The 21,254-nt window shown below is 40.6% G+C and overlaps 2 protein-coding genes across 2 annotated transcripts in view; one reads left to right on the top strand and one right to left on the bottom strand.

The window, feature by feature from the left end:
• The first annotated feature begins 2,402 nt into the window (after positions 1-2,402).
• lipcb (lipase, hepatic b) lies at positions 2,403-17,575 on the top strand. The gene is made up of 9 exons (XM_077200163.1): positions 2,403-2,594; positions 2,761-3,737; positions 6,035-6,214; positions 6,751-6,868; positions 8,951-9,184; positions 9,762-10,007; positions 10,123-10,237; positions 10,975-11,193; positions 17,300-17,575. The coding sequence occupies exons 1-9, from the start codon at positions 2,522-2,524 to the stop codon at positions 17,418-17,420; spliced, it is 2,283 nt and encodes a 760-aa protein (XP_077056278.1). The 5' UTR covers positions 2,403-2,521; the 3' UTR covers positions 17,421-17,575.
• Positions 17,430-21,254, bottom strand: part of adam10b (ADAM metallopeptidase domain 10b) — a 58,251-nt gene continuing 54,426 nt past the window's right edge. The window contains exons 14-16 of the mRNA XM_077200162.1: positions 21,146-21,254; positions 20,935-21,061; positions 17,430-19,867 (exon numbers count right to left, since the gene is read on the bottom strand). The exon at positions 21,146-21,254 is cut by the window's right edge and continues 112 nt beyond it. Of these exons, the coding sequence (XP_077056277.1) occupies positions 19,653-19,867; positions 20,935-21,061; positions 21,146-21,254 (451 nt within the window). The 3' untranslated portion in view covers positions 17,430-19,652. The remainder of the gene's footprint in view (positions 19,868-20,934; positions 21,062-21,145) is intronic.

Here is a 21,254-nt window from a genome sequence, read left to right as displayed (position 1 = left end):
AATGGAGTCAGAAAAATTATCTGGTTTTCCCTTTGAATTAAGTTTATTTTTCATTCAGAAAACAAGACTTAATATCTTCAGTGTTTGTTCTTCTCCAGTAAATGTATCTGGATTTGAAAAGATATTTGTGCTATTTGTATTTCTATTATCTAGCTAACCCTAACCTTCTTCGAAAACAAGACAGAAACACTGAGGTATTTTTTTTGCGGTATAACGTTGCCCCATAATCCTCCACTGTACAGAATGTGTGATTTACGTTGCTGTTGATTATAATATTGTACTGAATTCTCAATAATAATCTATATGGCTTTTTAAACCTTTAAAAGGACTGATGGACCGAAACACGTCAGGAATTCTGTCCAGATTTAAGCAAAAATCAGCAAACACAAGCATCATTGTCACAAACATCCTGATGAACATGCGTGTAAAAGTGATAAAGTTTTCCCTAGATCATGATTGTTGAGTTTTCATGCTAAAGTTGTATTCCACCTTATTGTCATTCATATACTTTCTACATTATTTATGTATATGACTATTGTTCATGTGTATGTAGATCAGGCTTCTTGTTTTGACTTCTTGGTTTTGAAAGTCTTGCTAAAAAGTAGATGAACATCTTTTGTAATGAATCCTAAGACATCGACTGTATATTTGTGTTTTTTGCTGAAATAAAGAAGAAACTTTTACAGCACATTGGTCTTGCTTACAAACACACATCAGCTGTGTGTGTTTCTGCTGCTGAACGACAGACGAAGACCTCACAGTATATTCATCTTCACCTCCATTTCTTATTATAGTCTATCAATATATTTTACTTTCTTTTTCAGCTAACACATGCAAATTACTTGACAATTCTGTATAATGATCTTTAAATTAAACATACATACCTACCATATTACTGTTCATATTACACACAGAAGGTCCCGCCTCTGACTTGAGCCATGGCTCATAGTGTCGAATTTTACGAAATTTAGGGCCATCCAATTCATCAAATCTAGAACGAAGTATTAAAAACCAAGTCTGAAACTATTTCATGGTTTTAGTTCATTCTGAAGCAATGAATGATAGTTGCAGTTTAGTTTTAGTTCGTATGTTACTTCTTAACATTTAATTTTGAATTAGTATTTTCATTTTACTTCTTTTCTTGAGTTCATTGTTTCAGTTTTGGTTGGGGTTTGAGCTTACTTTAATAACCTTGATACAGATTAAATGTATCAAGCAAATATTGATAACATCTTGTCTTTTTTTCTGCCCTGTCCCTTGATGCTCTTTTTTTATTTTATTTTTTCCCCTATCTATTACATATTTTAGTATTTATCATTAAAACTCAAAATTCATCCTGTGAAAACCGTTTTGATACGAACTTTAAAACATTTTAGCGGCTTAAATTATAATATCAACTTCAAATTTGGAACACATACAGTTAAACATACGGCTTTGATTTAATAGCCATGTCCAAATTATTTAGTAAAATATATATATATTTTTTATATGTATTTGCGGTTTTCCCGCAGCCTGCCGGATCCAGGCCGTTTCCAGATCTGACGAAGGACTTTCGCCTGGATCCGATGACAATGCAGTGCTGAAGTGCCAACTAGCCTCTCCCTATGGAGGATCCCTATACCACTCTACAGATAAAGCCTTGTGGATATTTTTCGGTTCGCGTACCTACCCAAAGTGATAAGATAAAATAAAAATTCTGCATCAAAATTTATAGACAAGTAGTTTGTTTAGGCATGGTGTGTAAGGAATTACAAACCTGCGCACATATATTCAAACGCACATAACTATAGAATCAATTCTTAATGCGCATGTGAACGCCATCAGCGTCTATCACAGGTTCTCGTTTAAAGTCTGTTTAGAGAGAACGGTGTCGTCTTAGCGGCCCCTAATTTAATAACAAATGATCATTTAGACGGAAGTGAATCAATCAAAACTAACTTTAGCTGGAAAAAACATTTTTCAAGAGCCACTATAAAACCAAACCAATCTCTGTTACCTTAAATTATATGTTTATCTCTGTAAAGCTGCTTTGAAACAATCTACATTGTTAAAAGCGCTATATAAATGAGGATGACTTGACTTTACTATTTTGTAGAATAATTATTTTTTCATTCAGTACTTTTGCTTTACATTAAACTTATCAAACCTTTTAACACTTTCATATTTTTAAGATGCTTCCACTTCTGCAATATCCTGCTGTCTTCTCTAAAAGAGTTCTGTATTCCTGAGCATTCATGAACTAAAGCCAGTCGAGAGAGAGAGAGAGAGCGAGAGAGAGAGCGAGCAAGAGAGAGTTAACGCATTAACCCTCTACTTCCTTTCTTCAAACAGTGGCAGAACAGCAGCCAATCAGAGCAGAGCATGATTTCCCATGAGTCACTCAGACCCCTCCCACTGTCTCTCACACACATACACACACACACACACTCTCTAACCGTCTCGTGCTCTCTCACACACACTCTCTACCTTGAGCATTTCTTCAGACTCCCGCAGAAGAGCAGAAGCGGATCCTCTGTTGATCATGAGAGTCCTGAGCGCTTTATTTCTCATGTGTGTTTTCACCGGGTCTGTGAGAGGAGATTCAAACACCACAGGTAAGAAGATCACGATTCCTGAATCACAGACCGGCACACACAGCTCTTATTTTAGTCTGACACAGTGAACTTCACCATGTAATTGCATGTTTGGCTCTTTGAAGGTTTGCCATGGAAAGAGTTGAAAGCCGCAGTTTCATGAGTTCCACATCTGGTTTTATTTCAGAGACTCCAGTGGAGACTCCAGTGGAGACGCCTGTGAAGACGCCAGTGGAGACTCCAGTGAGGACGCCAGTGGAGACGCCAGTGAGGACGCCAGTGGAGACTCCAGTGGAGACGCCAGTGGAGACGCCAGTGAGGACGCCAGTGGAGACGCCAGTGAGGACGCCAGTGGAGACTCCAGTGAAGACGCCAGTGGAGACGCCAGTGAAGACGCCAGTGAGGACGCCAGTGGAGACGCCTGTGAAGACGCCAGTGGAGACTCCTGTGGAGACGCCAGTGGAGACGCCAGTGGAGACTCCAGTGAAGACGCCAGTGGAGACGCCAGTGAAGACGCCAGTGAGGACGCCAGTGAGGACGCCAGTGGAGACTCCAGTGGAGACGCCAGTGGAGACGCCAGTGAGGACGCCAGTGGAGACGCCAGTGAGGACGCCAGTGGAGACTCCAGTGAAGACGCCAGTGGAGACGCCAGTGAAGACGCCAGTGAGGACGCCAGTGGAGACGCCTGTGAAGACGCCAGTGGAGACTCCTGTGGAGACGCCAGTGGAGACGCCAGTGGAGACTCCAGTGAAGACGCCAGTGGAGACGCCAGTGAAGACGCCAGTGAGGACGCCAGTGGAGACGCCAGTGAGGACGCCAGTGAAGACGCCAGTGGAGACGCCTGTGGAGACGCCAGTGGAGACGCCAGTGAAGACGCCAGTGGAGACGCCAGTGGAGACGCCAGCGGAGACGCCAGTGGAGACGCCAGTGGAGACGCCAGCGAAGACGCCAGTGGAGACGCCAGCGAAGACGCCAGTGGAGACGCCTGTGAAGAAGCCAGTGAAGACGCCAGTGAAGACGCTGCTGAAGTCCAGCTTCCATCTGTATGCCAAGGGCTCTGTGTTTGAGGAAACCTGCGCCCTGGTCCCGTTCCGGTCCGAAAGCCTCCAGAGATGCGGATACAACACAAGCCTTCCTCTGGTGCTGATTATACACGGATGGACGGTACGTCACAACACAGAAACATCATCAGAGAGGTCAACGTTTCTCCTGCAGAACCCGGTTTCAGTCCCAGCGAACAGGGAACGTTCTGGCAGGGTTCTCAAAGTCATAAACAGAAACATTGATATACTGTTCATTCACAGTTATCTCGTCTTTAATACCCATTTCACCGTCTAAGTTACCTAAAGACCCAATATAGTTCGACTATATGAGTAACACACTTCTAGACAAAATAACCTTGAATTTGTTTACATGTAGTTTTTACCAAAATAACTTGCGAGATGTATAATATTCCATCATGTAAGCAAAGTCAACAGTGTTTACAAGTGTTTGGTTTCATGTCTTTGACATGTTCTATGCGTCGATGACGAGTCTATTCTTGGGCGATGGTTAGACATCTATTTAATGTTTTAGTCTAGACTCAGGGATGTGATTGGACGACTATTAGACCTCTTTTAAATGCAAAATTGCTTGCTGGGTAATGTTCTCAAAACATTAGCACAAACAAATTATTTCTTTATTTTAAACGTTTAGTTGGATATTCGTCTAACGTTTTTTAAACGTTCAGAGAACATTCAAAAGTAACGTTCCCATAATGGTTGAAGAATGGAATGTTTCCTCAACATTCACAACCAAGAAAAAACTTCTAAACATTAAAGAAACGGGATGTTTTGACCGTTCAGAAAACATTCAGAACTAACATTTTCATACTTTAATGGGAACGTTCTTCGAACAGTTTGTTAGCTGGGATGATGTAGAGCAATAGTGACAGAGCAACAAACATGCAGAGCTAACGGGCCGTTCCTCGAGACGGAGGGAAGGGAATGATTCACGGGATCCGCATCGTTGGAGGAGAAAGATATACAGTTAAATAATCTAGATTGGCTCGCTGCCAAGTCTAAGGTCACTTTCGCCCGCTCTGCTCCTCCGTATAACGACAAATGGAGCGTAAATGGCGTCTTACTGGGACTTATCAAGCTTGAAGAAAATTCTGGGCGACTACAGAGCATTAATTGAGACCGAAAGATCATCTCATATCTCTGACTATTGTAAACAATCAAAGAAATCCCAGACACTTGTCCCAAACCATAAATAGATTGCTTAAAGTTAATGGTGTTGTCTATTTGTTTCCTTTGTGTTTTTAATCTAAAATCGCTAATGTTGGCATACATGGCTTCACTCTTTCGTCCATCTGGGTCTGCTGGTGTTTCTCTCTCATTTCTCACAGCTTGATCTCAGGCTCTCTCAAAGGAGGCATCTAGCATGAAATCTACAGCTTGCTTGACTCTCACAAGCTTATTTAAATATTGCTTCGATGTTTTGAGCCCTACTGTCCTCAGTGTTTGTTGGCTTTCAGTGCTTTGTTTCAGAAGCTGTAAAGATTGATGCTGTAACACTTCGTCCAATCAAAACACACTTCTGGCTCCAAGTTATGCTCATTTGTCCATGGTTAGATATGAAATGGACTTTATAACAATAATCCTTTTGGACATTAATTCAAGTACTGGGGTAGATATTGAGGTTTGTCTTCTCATCTGGAAAGATAGTGAAGAGGAATTGCATGAGACTTTGATTTATCATGTTTCTTTTGGAAACTCACAGAAAAATGAGGAACCTTGGAGTCATTTTTGATGCCAGACTTTTGATTATTTTGTATTGAGCATTGTTAAAGCATCACTTTATCACCTAAGAAATATCGCACGACTGCTCCCTATGTTAAATTTCTCTGTTACTGAAAAGCTGATAACCTCATTCGTTGTCTCTCGTATAGATTACTGTAACACCCTTTTATCTGGAGTTTCTAAATCCACACTCAATAATCTCCAACATGTCCAAAACTCTGGCTTCAGGGTCCAGGACATGCGCTCATCTCTGCTGTTCTGGAGTCCTTGCCCTCGTGAGGTTTCGTGTGGATTTTAAAATTGCGATGCTTACATACAAAGCATTACATCATAGCTCGGCTCTTCATTATTTATCCACACTGTTACTCCCTTACATCCCAAATCAGAGACTGTGTTCCTCAATCTAATCTGTGGACTGCTCCACTAACCCGCTTTAGATCTGTGGTTAACTGGGCTTTTCCTACTCTTTAAAACTCTTCCTCTTGAACTTAGAGAAGCTCAGACCTGACATCAAGACATTTTTAAACAAGCATTTGCTTGTTGATGTTTGCTTTGTTTTTTAGTTCTTGTTCTATGTACTGCTTATTTTGAGTACAGCGCTTCGAGAAGCTGCTTTAAAGGCCCTCTATAAGATAAGGTTTATGATGATGATTGTGATTATTGATGTGCTCTTCTCAGATGAACGGACTCATGGAGCAGTGGATCTTTAATCTGGCGTCTGCGCTGAAGGTCCGGCTCGGGCAGGTCAACGTGCTCATCAGTGATTGGAGGATTCTGGCCCTTCAGCCGTATCCAATCGCAGCCAAGAACAGCCGACAGGTGGGCCAGGACGTGGCCGCGCTGCTCCGGTGGCTGGAGGTAATGACCATCTTTAATGGAAACTTTCTGGGAATGAAACCGCATATAAAAACCTAAACATGCTGGTGGTTCAATGGTTTCGCCACAGTTAGATAGTGGTGAACGGGAAACTACAACAAATATAATTTCCCAATTCCCCACACAAATGAAACACTTCTGGAACAAGAACACATGTGGGCGGGGCTTGATTGTGTCTGTGAGGAATTGGTTGGATGATTGGATGGCTGTGGTTTGCTATTGGCTGATCTCATGTGAGTGACAGGTTATAGCCCCGCCCTCGTCATCAGAGAACAGAAGAGATGCTGCGAGAGGAACTTATTCTCATTCAACATTATTGACACATTCATTATGTGCATTATAAAATATTTAGAATAAACACTGCAATATTTCTTGTAAAAGAAGAATTTCATGCTGAATTATATATATATATATATATATATATATTTAAATATAAAAAGCTTTGTGTGTGAAATGGTTCCATACTGTCTGTGCATCAGTAAGTGTTTGAGTCCTGACGGCACTTTCTCTCTGGACAGGAAGCTGGTCATCTCTCTCTGGATCGAGTCCATCTGATTGGCTACAGTCTGGGGGCGCACGTGGCTGGGTTTGCGGGGAGCCATTTCAGAGGACGCAGGAAAGTGGGACGCATTACTGGTATGAAGGCAAACACACACGTCAGACAGGATTACCAGAGTCAGTGGACTGTAGTACCGTCATCTGACCACTGATCACGTTAACAGGACGATCTACTAGCGTGTATCAGTAGAATTAACAAAAGAAATTCTTAACATCATTCAGTCTGAAACTTCCCATTCAGAGTAGAAAGAGACCCGCGTTCTCCACCAACTTCTGATGAAATCTGTTAAATCAGCCACACTGAAATCACATGTGCTGCTGTTCCAGTATATGAAGATAATAAAGACCAATTAAAGAGCTAAACATCCTAATCTGACGCACATTATGTTAGCTTGAGAAAGCCATTGACAAGCGCTTGTTTAAAAGAATACACAGACATTTTTTATTGGTCATGACCTCTGGAGATAAAGATGAACATTTGAGACAGCATTTCTATAGAGTTGATCAGCTGTGTTCGTGCACGCTATCAAATGAAGTATACTTTGCAAGGTTACGTGTTCGACTGTACGCACTAGCATACGAGTAAAACACAAAATGTCCTTCAGGCTTTACTCCTCCCGGGCTTTCAAACTACAATCACCAAACTTGAAACCTTCAGTCTGCTCTACATTTTCTAACTAATCCGACTCACCCGGGTCCCTAAAAATGACGGTTCATAAAACTGCTAAATTATGCTAGCAACATGCTAAAAGCATTCAAGCAATGTGTCAATTCATGCTAGCCACATGTTAGCAACGTGTTTAATCGTGTGCCATGTTAAAACATACTAACAATGTTAAATCATGCTAGAAACATGATAATAATGACGTTAGATCATGCAAGCAACATGTTAAAACATGCTAACAATGTGCTTATTCATGTTAAAACATGCTAACAATGATGTTAAATCATGCTAGCAACATGTTAACATATGCTAACAATTATGCTTATTCGTGTTAACCCTAAAAAGGTTTTTATATCCTGTGGTATACAGACATTTTCGAGGTTTGGGAAGAGGCAGGGGAAGTGCAGGTCTCATTTCTGGGTTTCATGTTGAAAGGGTGTTTGTTGTGAATATTTAGATCTGGTGACTTTGTTCAAACATTCCTTGTTTAACGGGCAGCATTTACAACATGACCCCTGTAGTGGGAAATCTGCTCACCTTCAGATAAAAGTTGATTAATTTCACATTTTTACAATACCTGCAGGGGACTTACATGTTTAAAAAGATGTTGTTAAGCATTAACTTATTACGTTAATGTTGACATTTTATTAATTGAATTTTTACATTTTTTATAATCTGTCTATAAATGTTTGTATCTCAGGGGATAAGTCACTCTTTCAGGGGTATAAAATAGAGTGTGGTCTATAGACTTAATACTTTGTGGCCTGTTTTTGAAAACCAATTCAGTACTTAATACTCTTAAATCAAAGTTTATATTCAATCATTTAATAATTTAATCACTTAAATTCAGTTTTAAATCAACAATACATTATTTCAGACAATTTCAGCACTATCTATGGCAGAAGAAGAAAGAGTGTCAGGTATTCTGTAATGTGTGTAAGGGTGTGTAAATGTAATGTACAATGTCAAGAACTGATTTGTTTAGAAGAATGTTTACTTTAAGTTATGAGAGAATGGCTAACATGTTGTAACAAGCATTGCCAAACAAGAATTCTGTTAAACTGAATTTATACCCCAAAGGAGTGACGGTAAAAGTGAAAATAAAAGTCATGTTTAAAAAAAAATCATAAAATTGTATTTATTTGTGTCCTAATAAGTGGGAAAATAGCAATAAATACATTTTCTGATACTCTTTACGGTCTTGCCCTTTTAGGTTTAATAAATGCTAGCAATGTATTAAAATCATGCTAACAACATGTTGATATTGACAAGCAATGTGCTAAATTATGCTTGAAACTGTTCAGCAATGTTCTAAAGCATGTTAGCAACATGCTAATACATGTTAGTAATGTGTAATCTATATTGCCAACAAAACTTTCAGACTTCAAGCTTTTTAAAGTTGTTCAAACGTTCTAGTCAGGCTTTCTCAAGCCAACATCCCAGCTTGTCTTGAAGAACATTATCTAGTACACACTGATGTGTGTTGTGTGACGCAGGTCTGGATCCGGCCGGGCCGCACTTCGAAGGTTTGCCGGCGTTCGACAGACTGTCTCCGGACGACGCTCAGTTTGTGGACGCCATCCACACCTTCACCACATCCAGCATCATGCCGGGAGTGGGAATCAAGCAGAGCGTGGCGCACGTGGACTTCTATCCCAACGGAGGATCCTTTCAGCCCGGATGCAAGATGCTCGACATCTACAGTAACGTCTTCCAGTACGGCCTGCAAGGTACCGAACCCGACACACCTGGGGAAATATTGCTGAACGTTAAAGGGTTTGTAAGATGATAAATCGAACATGCAATATAACTGGACGTGTTCTTGTCCGCATGGGCTTTCAGATGTTACCGTTTGGAATTATACAAGGAATTTGTATTGGTGACAAGCTCAAATGCAAAAAAAATTTAATCACAAATAATAATTAAAATAAAGTCAAGTCACCTTTATTTATACAGCGCTTTTAACAATATAGACTGTTTCACAGCAGCTTTACAGTGATAATAGCAGATTACAGTAACAGAGATTGTTTTGGCTTTACAGCAGATCTAGAATAAAGTTATTGTCCAGATAAAGTTAGTTTTGATTTATTCACTTCTTAATTTATATGAAAATATATACACACAAACTCAAACATATCTAGTCATATTTACCAATGATTCAAAATAGGACAGACTCGTTCTGTGTGAACAATCCCTATAGGCATCATGTAGCATACTAAATAAAGCAGTGTTTCACATACTATTTTTAAAGTGCATATTGTACACTAGACTAGACTGTCATTATAATGACTCATGGTGTTTTTATAGGTGTTCCCAAGACCATTAAATGTGCTCACGAGCGCGCAGTAAAACTCTTCACCGACTCCCTGATCAACACCAGCCAGCCCATAATAGGCTACCGTTGCCGTGACGACAGCACCTTCAACAAAGGCCTGTGTCTGGACTGCAAACAGATGCGCTGCAACACGCTAGGCTACGATGTGCGGCACGAGCGCGCGGGGAGGAGCGCTAAAGGCCTGTACCTAAAAACCGGCCCAGAAGCTCCTTATAGAGGTCAGTTAATGCGCTGGTAACAGAGGCCCGGGTTTGAGTCTAGACGAGCGTCTGGATAAAACAGCTGGGGAATGTGTTTATATAGCGAACACACACTCTCTTTGCTCTCTCTCAGTGTTTCACTACCAGATCCGAGTCCAGCTGACGAACCTGATGGAGCCGGTCGAGACCTCGCTGTTGGTCTCGCTCAACGGGACCCGGGGCCTGACCCCTGATGTCCCCCTCAACCTGTGAGTCCACCACACTACACATCGACATTCACACCTACAAAAATATTCAGTTTTCTGCAGATACTGATATATATATGGATAAAAATTAAGATTAAGAAATTCTGGTGCTTTTCATGTAAATCAATGAGATCTTTATAACAGTTAAACAGATACATAAACAGATACATAAAATACAAATAAATATCAAGATCTGCCAATAATATGTCTTAGTAAGATCATATTTAAAAGCTTTAGTTTTATAATCAAATCTGTAGTTTTAATACAAAATGCAATGCAATATAATGATGAACTAATAGAGCTTACTCAAAAGCCTGATGATAATTTTTAAATGAACTATCAATCAGAGACAGAAGGAATCTTGTTTGCACTCCTGAAGAAAACCAGACAGAGAGTTAGAAAACTGCAGTAACCAAACGATTGGAGCATAATGGGGGGTGGTGATGGCGCAGTGGATGAGACACATGCCTTTGGTGTGAGAGACCCGGGTTCCTATCCACTGTGAGACACCAATGAGTCAATATAGCAAATATAGTAAGTCACTTTGGATAAAAGCGTCAGCTAAATGAATAAATGTAAATGTAAATCCATAAGTAAATGTAAATGTAAATGTTGGTCAACAATCAATCAATCAGCTGCTGCTGCGGGTCGTTAACAACACGTCAGTGAGTAACAACTTGTGAGTGTGTGTGTGTGTGTGTGTGTGTGTGTCAGAGATCATGAGCTCTGCTGTCTTGCAGGTATCAGGACAGCAGTAGTCCGAAGGCCTTCACCTCATTGGCTGCGGTGGCTGTTGATCTGGGTCACCTGACCTCCATCAGACTGGTCTGGAAGGGAGAGCTGGTCTGGTCAAACTGGCTGAGGCGCGTCAGAAACATCATGAGCTGGAACGGACCCGATCAGGACCTGGAACTCAGTGTGTGGAGGATCCGGATTAAATCAGGAGAGAGTCAGGAAAAGTGAGTTTCATTGAATGTCAGAGCAGAATGAGACCTTATTGTAAAGTGTTACCAAAAGTTAAATATCTTTTCAATTTGATAATTTTTTTCTGAAAACAAGACTTTATATCTGATGTAATTTTGCTTCTCTAGTAAATGTATCTTGTTTAAGAATGTTTCCCAGACAGAAATTCTGAGTTAGACTTTCCTAGTCAGAATTTCCAATTCTAATTTCTGGAGACTAGGAATGTCCAACTAGGAATTTTCTGACTATGAAACTCCGACTAGGAATTTCCAACTAGGAAATTTCAACTTGGAATTTTCGACTAGGAATTTTCCGACACTGAATTTCCAACTAGGATTTTTTTTGCTTGGAATTTCCAACTAGGAATTTTCCGAATTGGAATTTCCAACCAAGGATTTCTGACTAAGAATTTTTTACTCAGAATTTCTGACTAAGAATTTTCAACTCAGAATTTTGGAATAGGAGACTCTGACTAGTAATTTTCCACTCGGAATTTCTACTCGGAATTTCAACTTGGAATTTCCGACTTGGAATTTCCTACTAGGAATTTCCGACTCGGAACTTCCAACTAGGAATTTCCAAATTGGAATCTCTGACTAAGAATTTCCAACTTGGAATCTCTGACTAAGAATTTCCAACTTGGAATCTCTGACTAAGAATTTCCAACTTGGAATCTCTGACTAAGAATTTCCAACTCAGATTTTTTGACTAGGAGACTCTGACTAGTAATTTTCTACTCAGAATTTCTATTCGGAATTTCCGACTTGGAATTTCCAACTGAGGATTTCCGACTAAGAATTTTCAGCTCGGAATTTCCGAGTTGGAATTTCCTACTAGGAATTTCCAACTTGGAATTTCCTACTAGGAATTTCCAACTTGGAATTTCCTACTAGGAATTTCCAACTTGGAATTTCCAATTCAGAATTTCCAACTAGGAATTTCCAATTCAGAATTTCTGACTTAGAATTTTCAATTCAGAATTTCTGACTTAGAATTATCAACTAGGAATTTTTGACTTGGAATTTCCTACAAGGAATTTCCGACTTGGAATTATCAATTAGGAATTTTTTACTTGGAATTTCCTACCAGGAATTTCCTACTAGGATTTTCCTACTAAGAATTTCCGACTTGGAATTTCCAACTAGGAATTTCCAACTAGGAATTTCCAACTAGGAATTTCCAACTAGGGATTTCTGACTAGGAATTTCCAATTCAGAATTTGACAAAAAATGTCCAATTCAGAAATTCTGAATAAGAATTTCCAATTCAGAAATTCTGACTTTGAATTTTCAACTAGGAATTTCCGACTTGGAATTTCCAATTCAGAATTTCCAACTAGGAATTTCCAATTCAGAATATCTGACTTAGAATTTTCACATCAGAATTTCTGACTTAGAATTATCAACTAGGAATTCTTTGACTTGGAATTTCCTACAAGGAATTTCCGACTTGGAATTTCCAACTAGGAATTTCCGACTTGGAATTTCCAACTAGGAATTTCTGACTAGGAATTTCCAATTCAGAATTTGACAAAAAATGTCCAATTCAGAATTTCTGACTAAGAATTTCCAATTCAGAATTTCTGGCTTTGAATTTTCAACTAGTAATTTCAGACTTGGAATTTCCAGTTCAGAATTTCTGACTCAAAATTTCCAAATTAAAAGAATTTCTGACTTAGAATTTTCAATTCAGAATTTCTGACTTCGAATTTTCAATTCAGAATTTCTGACTTCGAATGATCAACTAGGAATTTTTGACTTGGAATTTCCTACTAGGAATTTCCGACTTGGAATTTCCTACTAGGAATTTCCGACTTGGAATTTCCAACTAGGAATTTCCGACTTTGAATTTCCTACTAGGAATTTCCGACTTGGAATTTCCTACTAGGAATATCCGACTTGGAATTTCCAACTAGGAATTTCCGACTTGGAATTTCCAACTAGGAATTTCCGACTTGGAATTTCCAGCTAGGAATTTCCGACTTGGAAATTCCAACTCAGAAATTTTGATTAGGAGAACTTGACGCAGAGATTGCATCACTTTCCTTTAAATATGGCCACGCACTGTTGGTTGGTGTGTGTTGGAGCCGGTTTTTGAGCTACTGTAGATGCCTCCACCATTTGGTTTAGACTGTGCTGTTTGAGTAACTTAATGATAAGGGAACTGGCCAGATTCTGGCCATGTATGGATGGCAAGCTATTCCAAAGCAAGCTTCGAGCCGAAGACTGCACACATCTGCCGGTGTGGTAGGAGGCGCTGCAGCCGCTCCCCTCACACACCCTCACACACTGGTCTACTATTTCTAACTACCATTGCAGCACTTATACATGCTACAAACAACTTGGAAATTCCAATTTCTGACTAGGAGACTGACTAGGAATATCCGACTTGGAATTTCCAACTCAGAAATTTTGACTAGGAGAACATGTAACCCTGGTATTTTCTCTGCCTTATTTTCCCTTCTCATGGCTCCACATTACGTTCACGTTATCGCAAAACTTGACGCAGAGATTGCATCACTTTCCTTTAAATATGGCCATGCGCTGTTGGTTGGTGTGTGTTGGAGCCGGTGTTTGAGCTACTGTAGATGCCTCCACCATTTGGTTGAGACTGTGCTGTTTGAGTAACTTAATGATACGGGAACTGGCCAGATTCTGGCCACTTATGGATGGCAAGCTATTCCAAAGCAAGCTTCGAGCCGAAGATTGCACGCATCTGCCGGTGTGGTAGGAGGCGCTGCAGCCGCTCCCCTCACACACCCTCACACACTGGTCTACTATTTCTAACTACCATTGCAGCACTTACACATGCTACAAACAACTTGGAAATTCCAATTTCTGACTAGGAGACTGACTAGGAATTTTCAACTCAGAATTTCCCACTTGGAATTTCTTGTTAGGAATTTCCGACTATGAATTTCTGACTATGGAGTCTCTTAGTTAAACATTCTGAGTTGGAAATTCTTAGTCAGAATTTCCAACTAGGAATTTCCGACAAGAAAATCAGACTTGCAATTTCTGAGTTATTTATAAAAATATAACTTTTCTTGGATCACAATGGTTTCTGCTGTATTTCTTGTAACATTTAAAATTTTAAAGAATATCAAAAAAATGTAATCAATAAAAAGGGGGTATATTAAGTAATAGCATGGTAAAAACATAACATTTAAAACTTTTTACACATTCACTTTTTTTTAGTCTAAAAATATTAAGTTGTGACTGGACCCAGTGGAACAAAAGCTCATTAAAGAAAAGGACCAGGGAATGAAACAGGTGTATACAGTTTTTAATGCATTACATGGGTAAAATAACAGTTTGTAAAACAGTAACAGTTTGATTGATATACATGTATGCTTTTACTGTAGTAATTCCAGTGTTTGGGTGATGGCACATCTGTAATGGATATTAGAGCAGTTGAGATCTTTTTGTAAATCGGATTATTTATTTGCTGAGTAACATGTCCTCTAGTGATGAACTTGAGCAAAAGCGGGAAACCTTCCCACATCGATCAGCTGGTTGAGTGGAGTGTGTGATGTCTGATCTATCAGTGAAAGGACTAAGTGGAGTGTGTGGTGTCTGATCTAATGAAATGACTGAGTGGAGTGTGTGGTGTCTGATCTAATGAAAGGACTGAGTGGAGTGTGTGGTGTCTGATCTATCAGTAAAATGACTAAGTGGAGTGTGTGGTGTCTGATCTAATGAAATGACTTAGTGGAGTGTGTGGTGTCTGAACTAATGAAAGGACTGAGTGGAGTGTGTGGTGTCTGATCTAATGAAAGGACTGAGTGGAGTGTGTGGTGTCTGATCTAATGAAAGGACTGAGTGGAGTGTGTGGTGTCTGATCTATCAGTGAAAGGACTAAGTGGAGTGTGTGGTGTCTGATCTAATGAAATGACTGAGTGGAGTGTGTGGTGTCTGATCTAATGAAAGGACTGAGTGGAGTGTGTGGTGTCTGATCTATCAGTAAAATGACTAAGTGGAGTGTGTGGTGTCTGATCTAATGAAATGACTTAGTGGAGTGTGTGGTGTCTGAACTAATGAAAGGACTGAGTGGAGTGTGTGGTGTCTGATCTAATGAAAGGACTGAGTGGAGTGTGTGGTGTCTGATCTAATGAAAGGACTGAGTGGAGTGTGTGGTGTCTGATCTAATGAAAGGACTGAGTGGAGTGTGTGGTGTCTGATCTAATGAAAGGACTGAGTGGAGTGTGTGGTGTCAGATCTAATGAAATGACTGAGTGGAGTGTGTGGTGTCTGATCTAATGAAAGGACTGAGGGGAGTGTGTGGTGTCAGATCTAATGAAAGGACTGAGTGGAGTGTGTGGTGTCTGATCTAATGAAAGGACTGAGTGGAGTGTGTGGTGTCTGATCTATCAGTAAAATGACTAAGTGGAGTGTGTGGTGTCTGATCTAATGAAATGACTTAGTGGAGTGTGTGGTGTCTGAACTAATGAAAGGACTGAGTGGAGTGTGTGGTGTCTGATCTAATGAAAGGACTGAGTGGAGTGTGTGGTGTCTGATCTAATGAAAGGACTGAGTGGAGTGTGTGGTGTCTGATCTAATGAAAGGACTGAGTGGAGTGTGTGGTGTCTGATCTAATGAAAGGACTGAGTGGAGTGTGTGGTGTCAGATCTAATGAAAGGACTGAGTGGAGTGTGTGGTGTCTGATCTAATGAAAGGACTGAGTGGAGTGTGTGGTGTCTGATCTAATGAAAGGACTGAGTGGAGTGTGTGGTGTCAGATCTAATGAAATGACTGAGTGGAGTGTGTGGTGTCTGATCTAATGAAAGGACTGAGGGGAGTGTGTGGTGTCAGATCTAATGAAAGGACTGAGTGGAGTGTGTGGTGTCTGATCTAATGAAAGGACTGAGTGGAGTGTGTGGTGTCAGATCTAATGAAAGGACTGAGTGGAGTGTGTGGTGTCTGATCTAATGAAAGGACTGAGTGGAGTGTGTGGTGTCTGATCTAATGAAAGGACTGAGTGGAGTGTGTGGTGTCTGATCTAATGAAAGGACTGAGTGGAGTGTGTGGTGTCTGATCTAATGAAAGGACTGAGTGGAGTGTGTGGTGTCAGATCTAATGAAATGACTGAGTGGAGTGTGTGGTGTCTGATCTAATGAAAGGACTGAGGGGAGTGTGTGGTGTCAGATCTAATGAAAGGACTGAGTGGAGTGTGTGGTGTCTGATCTAATGAAAGGACTGAGTGGAGTGTGTGGTGTCAGATCTAATGAAAGGACTGAGTGGAGTGTGTGGTGTCTGATCTAATGAAAGGACTGAGTGGAGTGTGTGGTGTCTGATCTAATGAAAGGACTGAGTGGAGTGTGTGGTGTCTGATCTAATGAAAGGACTGAGTGGAGTGTGTGGTGTCAGATCTAATGAAAGGACTGAGTGGAGTGTGTGGTGTCTGATCTAATGAAAGGACTGAGTGGAGTGTGTGGTGTCTGATCTAATGAAAGGACTGAGTGGAGTGTGTGGTGTCTGATCTAATGAAAGGACTGAGTGGAGTGTGTGGTGTCAGATCTAATGAAATGACTGAGTGGAGTGTGTGGTGTCTGATCTAATGAAAGGACTGAGTGGAGTGTGTGGTGTCTGATCTAATGAAAGGAATGAGTGGAGTGTGTGGTGTCTGATCTAATGAAAGGACTGAGTGGAGTGTGTGGTGTCTGATCTATCAGTAAAATGACTAAGTGGAGTGTGTGGTGTCTGATCTATCAGTAAAATGACTAAGTGGAGTGTGTGGTGTCTGATCTAATGAAAGGACTGAGTGGAGTGTGTGGTGTCTGATCTAATGAAATGACTGAGTGGAGTGTGTGGTGTCTGATCTAATGAAAGGACTGAGTGGAGTGTGTGGTGTCTGATCTAATGAAATGACTGAGTGGAGTGTATGGTGTCGGAACTAATGAAAGGACTGAGTGGAGTGTATGGTGTCTGATCTAATGAAAGGACTGAGTGGAGTGTGTGGTGTCTGAACTAATGAAAGGACTGAGTGGAGTGTGTGGTGTCTGATCTAATGAAAGGACTGAGTGGAGTGTGTGGTGTCAGATCTAATGAAAGGACTGAGTGGAGTGTGTGGTGTCTGATCTATCAGTGTGTGATCTCTGTGCAGGATGTGGTTCTGTGGTGTTTCCGCTGAAGTCACGCTTCTAAAGGCCTCAGAGGAGCAGGAGTTCAGACGCTGCAGATCCTCGTCGACATTAAACGCTCAGAGGACAGAGACAAAGACATGAAGACTCACAGCCATTCAACCCAGTCTTTTTATTAATGCATTTCAAGTACTCCAAAAAAAATTACATCTCTTTGCACAATACGTTTTGAAATGTTACGTAAAAATGTTCAAAGTGAACAAAAATTTAGGTACTGTATAAAACACAGTGAACATTAACAGACAGCAGTATTAATCTTTTTTGTTCATTCGTTTCTCAATTTTAGTGTTCGGCCTATTTTCACCTACAACATTTGGACTCGATTAAGACTTTTTTTTTCAGTGCACTTTTCCTCTATGAAATTTCACCAAGACTACGTAAAAATTAAAAGTCAAATACAGGCAAATATTCAGATGTCCTCCAGTCCAGGCCGCCGCAACCCCACCGAAGCGCCGCTTTGTTTCTTCATGGCAGACGGCAGTATGGAAAAGAAGAACTGGATGTGGCTCGCGGCTGGCCTGGACTCGACAAACTCTTGTCTAGAGGTGAACAAAAGAAAAGTATCAAAATGTACCTTCGTATATAACAGAAATTCTCCAGTTACTGTACATAGTTTACACCTGCTGAGATGGACGTGACATAATCAAAGTCCTGCTCTCTGTCAGAGAGGATGAAGGGAAGCGTCCTCAAACGCACGCGTGATGTTCCCTCGGCGAGCGGCACTTCACACACCTGAGACTGCCGCCCATCTGCAGGAGGATGAGGATGAGTCTCAGCGGACGCCACTGAAGGACTGTAAACTAAACCTTTGTATTAATAGTACCATGAGATTCCTCTACAGGGAAACTGCAGCTAAAACCTCAAAACACATTTGCAGGGAATAATCGTAACCAGGGTTCAATTAAACATTTCTTACAATTCCACGTGAGCAGATCTTCACAGCAAACGCTGGATTTGAACATCCCAAAAACACTTTCAGTTACTTCAGTCATCTGGAATGAGTGGAAGCTTGTTTCCGCCACGGAATAAAATAATAAAAGGTAATTGCTACTTTTCCCCATAAGCAGAACTAGAAAAAAAATCAGAATTGTGAGAAAAATATTATGAATTGTGAAAAAAAAGTAAGAATTGCGAGAAAAATTTGGAATCGCAACTGCTCGAAAAAGGTCATAATTGCAATACAAATGTATGAATTGTGAGATAAAAATTCATAACTGCAAGAGATAAAAACGTGCAATTGAGAGAAAAGTCAGTTTTTTTTCTGAAAAAAAAAACATTTGTGTGAAAAAATTCAGAAGAGTGAGAAAGTCTGAATTGCAAAACAACAACAACAAAAAAAAGCAATTGCAGGAAATAGATCATAATTGCAATATAAATTGCAAAGTCTGAATTGCGAGATAAAGTTGCAATTGCTTTTTTAATCTTTTATTCCATGGCGGAAACAGGCTTCCATAGAACCGATCATCTTCATGGTCGTACCGCTAACACACACAAACACACACATTAAAATCAAGTTCTGCATGCACATTCCTCGTTGGGGTGTGTACCGGAAGTGCAGTGGACGTGAGGATGTGATTCTAGATGAGCTATATACAAACACACACAAAATGAAGCACGTAAACGGTGGAATGACGTCGGGCGGCTGCGCGTGATCCGTCCTCCTCGCGCTGAACCACCGCCTTCGTTTGAGCGTTTTTGAGTCCTGAGTGTTGTCAACAAAACTGCAACTGTAAATCTCTTATCGACAGAAGAAGAAATAATCTTCGTATAATACAGCTAATATCGTTTCTCTATACAGCCGTGAGTCCGGAAAAGGGAAGGCGTAATATTTCTGGTCTTACAAAATAAAAGTCCTTTTCCGAGCAGGTGGCGACGATTCGGGCCGAAGCTCCACACACTTCCTTAAAAAGATGTTTTTCATATCAAACCACTTTGAGTCTTTAATGTTTTCAAAGGAAAGAAGTGACTACAGGAGACGCTCTATCTACAAATACCCCGGTAAATCTTGGCACTCAAGGGCAAAAACAAACAAACAAACAAAAATGATCATTACAAAACGAACTCAGGAGTGCAGCTTCTCCGTGAGGGAATGAAGGACAGAGTTGTGGTTGGTTTTTACTCCAAAGAGAAACTCCAGTCTGCGGAAGCATTACGGACACCGGACATGTTCCTGTCAAGCGTTCCAGTTTAGCGCGTGATCCCGGATGAAGCCTGTCGTTACTGTGATGATGAGGAGCGGCGGCCCGGTGTGGTTCTTTGGAGTAAAGCCTGGCTCCACGGTCAGACTCCTTCAGTCGGGCCGTGGACAGGCGGCTCTCAGCGCCTCATCTGGCCCATCTGGTAGTTATCGCGGGGCTGCCGGTGGTGGCGCTGTGGCTGAGACTGGCGCTGGGCTGGACGGGCAACCGGCCGCTGGTTCTGGTGCCCGTGAGCGTGCTGGTTCTGGTGCTGGTTCTGGTTCAGGTGCTGATGATGCTGCTGTTGCTGCTGTTGCTGAGCCGCCTGTTGAGCTCGTCGTCTCTTCAGCGTTCCTTCACCAGACAGAGGGAGAAACACGGACGTTACGCTTAATTCTGCAACTCACAACTTACAAACAACTTAGAAAAATATTGATATTCCACAGGTAAAAACTGCCACAACATTAGGAGCACAACGTTTGAAAAAGTAACTTTTGATCATCAAGTTAATGTATTTTCTTAGTAACAGGAACTCTTATGAGATTCATAGCTCTGATTGGGATTATAATAACAATAATTATTAATCACATTATATTCCAATAATAAACATTAAAATATTATTATTATTATGGAGGTTATTATTATGGTAACACTTTGCAATTAGGTTTCATTAGTTAACATTAGTTGAACTAACACTAAACAATACTTTACAGCATTTATTAACCTTAGTTCATGTCAATCTCAACATTTATTTACACATTATTAAGAGAAAAAGTATCTGTTCATATTATTTAATGCAGTGAGCTAATATGAACATTTCTATTAACTAAAATTAACAAAGGTTAATAAATGCTGTAAAAAAGTTAGTTAAAATATTTACTAATGTTAAGAAATGAGACCTTATTGTAAAGTGTTACCTTTATTCTTATTGTCATTATATTATTATACAATTAAAACATGAATACTTATATAATTCAAAATATTAATTATTATTTATTCTAAGACAAAAATATATTACTGCTGTAATACAACAGGACAATAAAATAAAGCATATTTCTTAGGTATTAATTTACTTTGCAATAGTAAAATGTAATATGTATAACTTAATTTCTTCACTTTTTAAGCAATAAACCCATGAGCATTGATGTTAGTGAAAAACTGGAGGAAGCGATCACAGTCCCACACTTGAGTCCTGAGCTCCTGAGAGCCGTTCTTTCACAGATGTGTGTAGAAGCGTCTGCATGCCTAGAGCTTGATCTATACACCTCTGGCCATGGAAGTGATTGGAACAGCTGAATTCAATGATTTGGAGGGGTGTCCCAATACTTTTGGCAATATAGTGTATGTATGTAAACGTGATATATCTGCAAATGGAAACACATGATGTGTGTGTGTGTGGGCATGCGCTGAGAGCCGGTCACCTGGCAGGGGTTTGGGCGGAGGCAGTTTGGGGTTGCTGCTGGGAGTGTGAACACTGCAGATCTTGATGAATCCTGCCATCAGCATAATCAGAGCTATTCCCATCAGTAACACCGCCCACCAGTGAGCCTGCGCACAAAACACACTCGTCAACACAGACACAGAAACGCACTCGTTCAGTACACAGAAACACACGCTGGAAAGGACACTTGCCTTTATCCACTCTGCGATGTTCTCGTACAGCTCGGGGTTGAAGATGGCCTTCTTCAGGCGGGCCAGGGGACCGTCGGCGTCCACCAGACGGCACTTCATGAACACGTCA

The sequence above is a fragment of the Siphateles boraxobius genome, unplaced genomic scaffold (assembly GCF_051911475.1).
Source record: "Siphateles boraxobius isolate OS27281-9 unplaced genomic scaffold, OSU_SipBor_1 44, whole genome shotgun sequence".
NCBI lineage: Eukaryota > Metazoa > Chordata > Actinopteri > Cypriniformes > Leuciscidae > Siphateles > Siphateles boraxobius.
The sequence above is the reverse complement of the archived record's forward strand: the minus strand, read 5'-3'. Positions and strand labels throughout refer to the sequence as shown.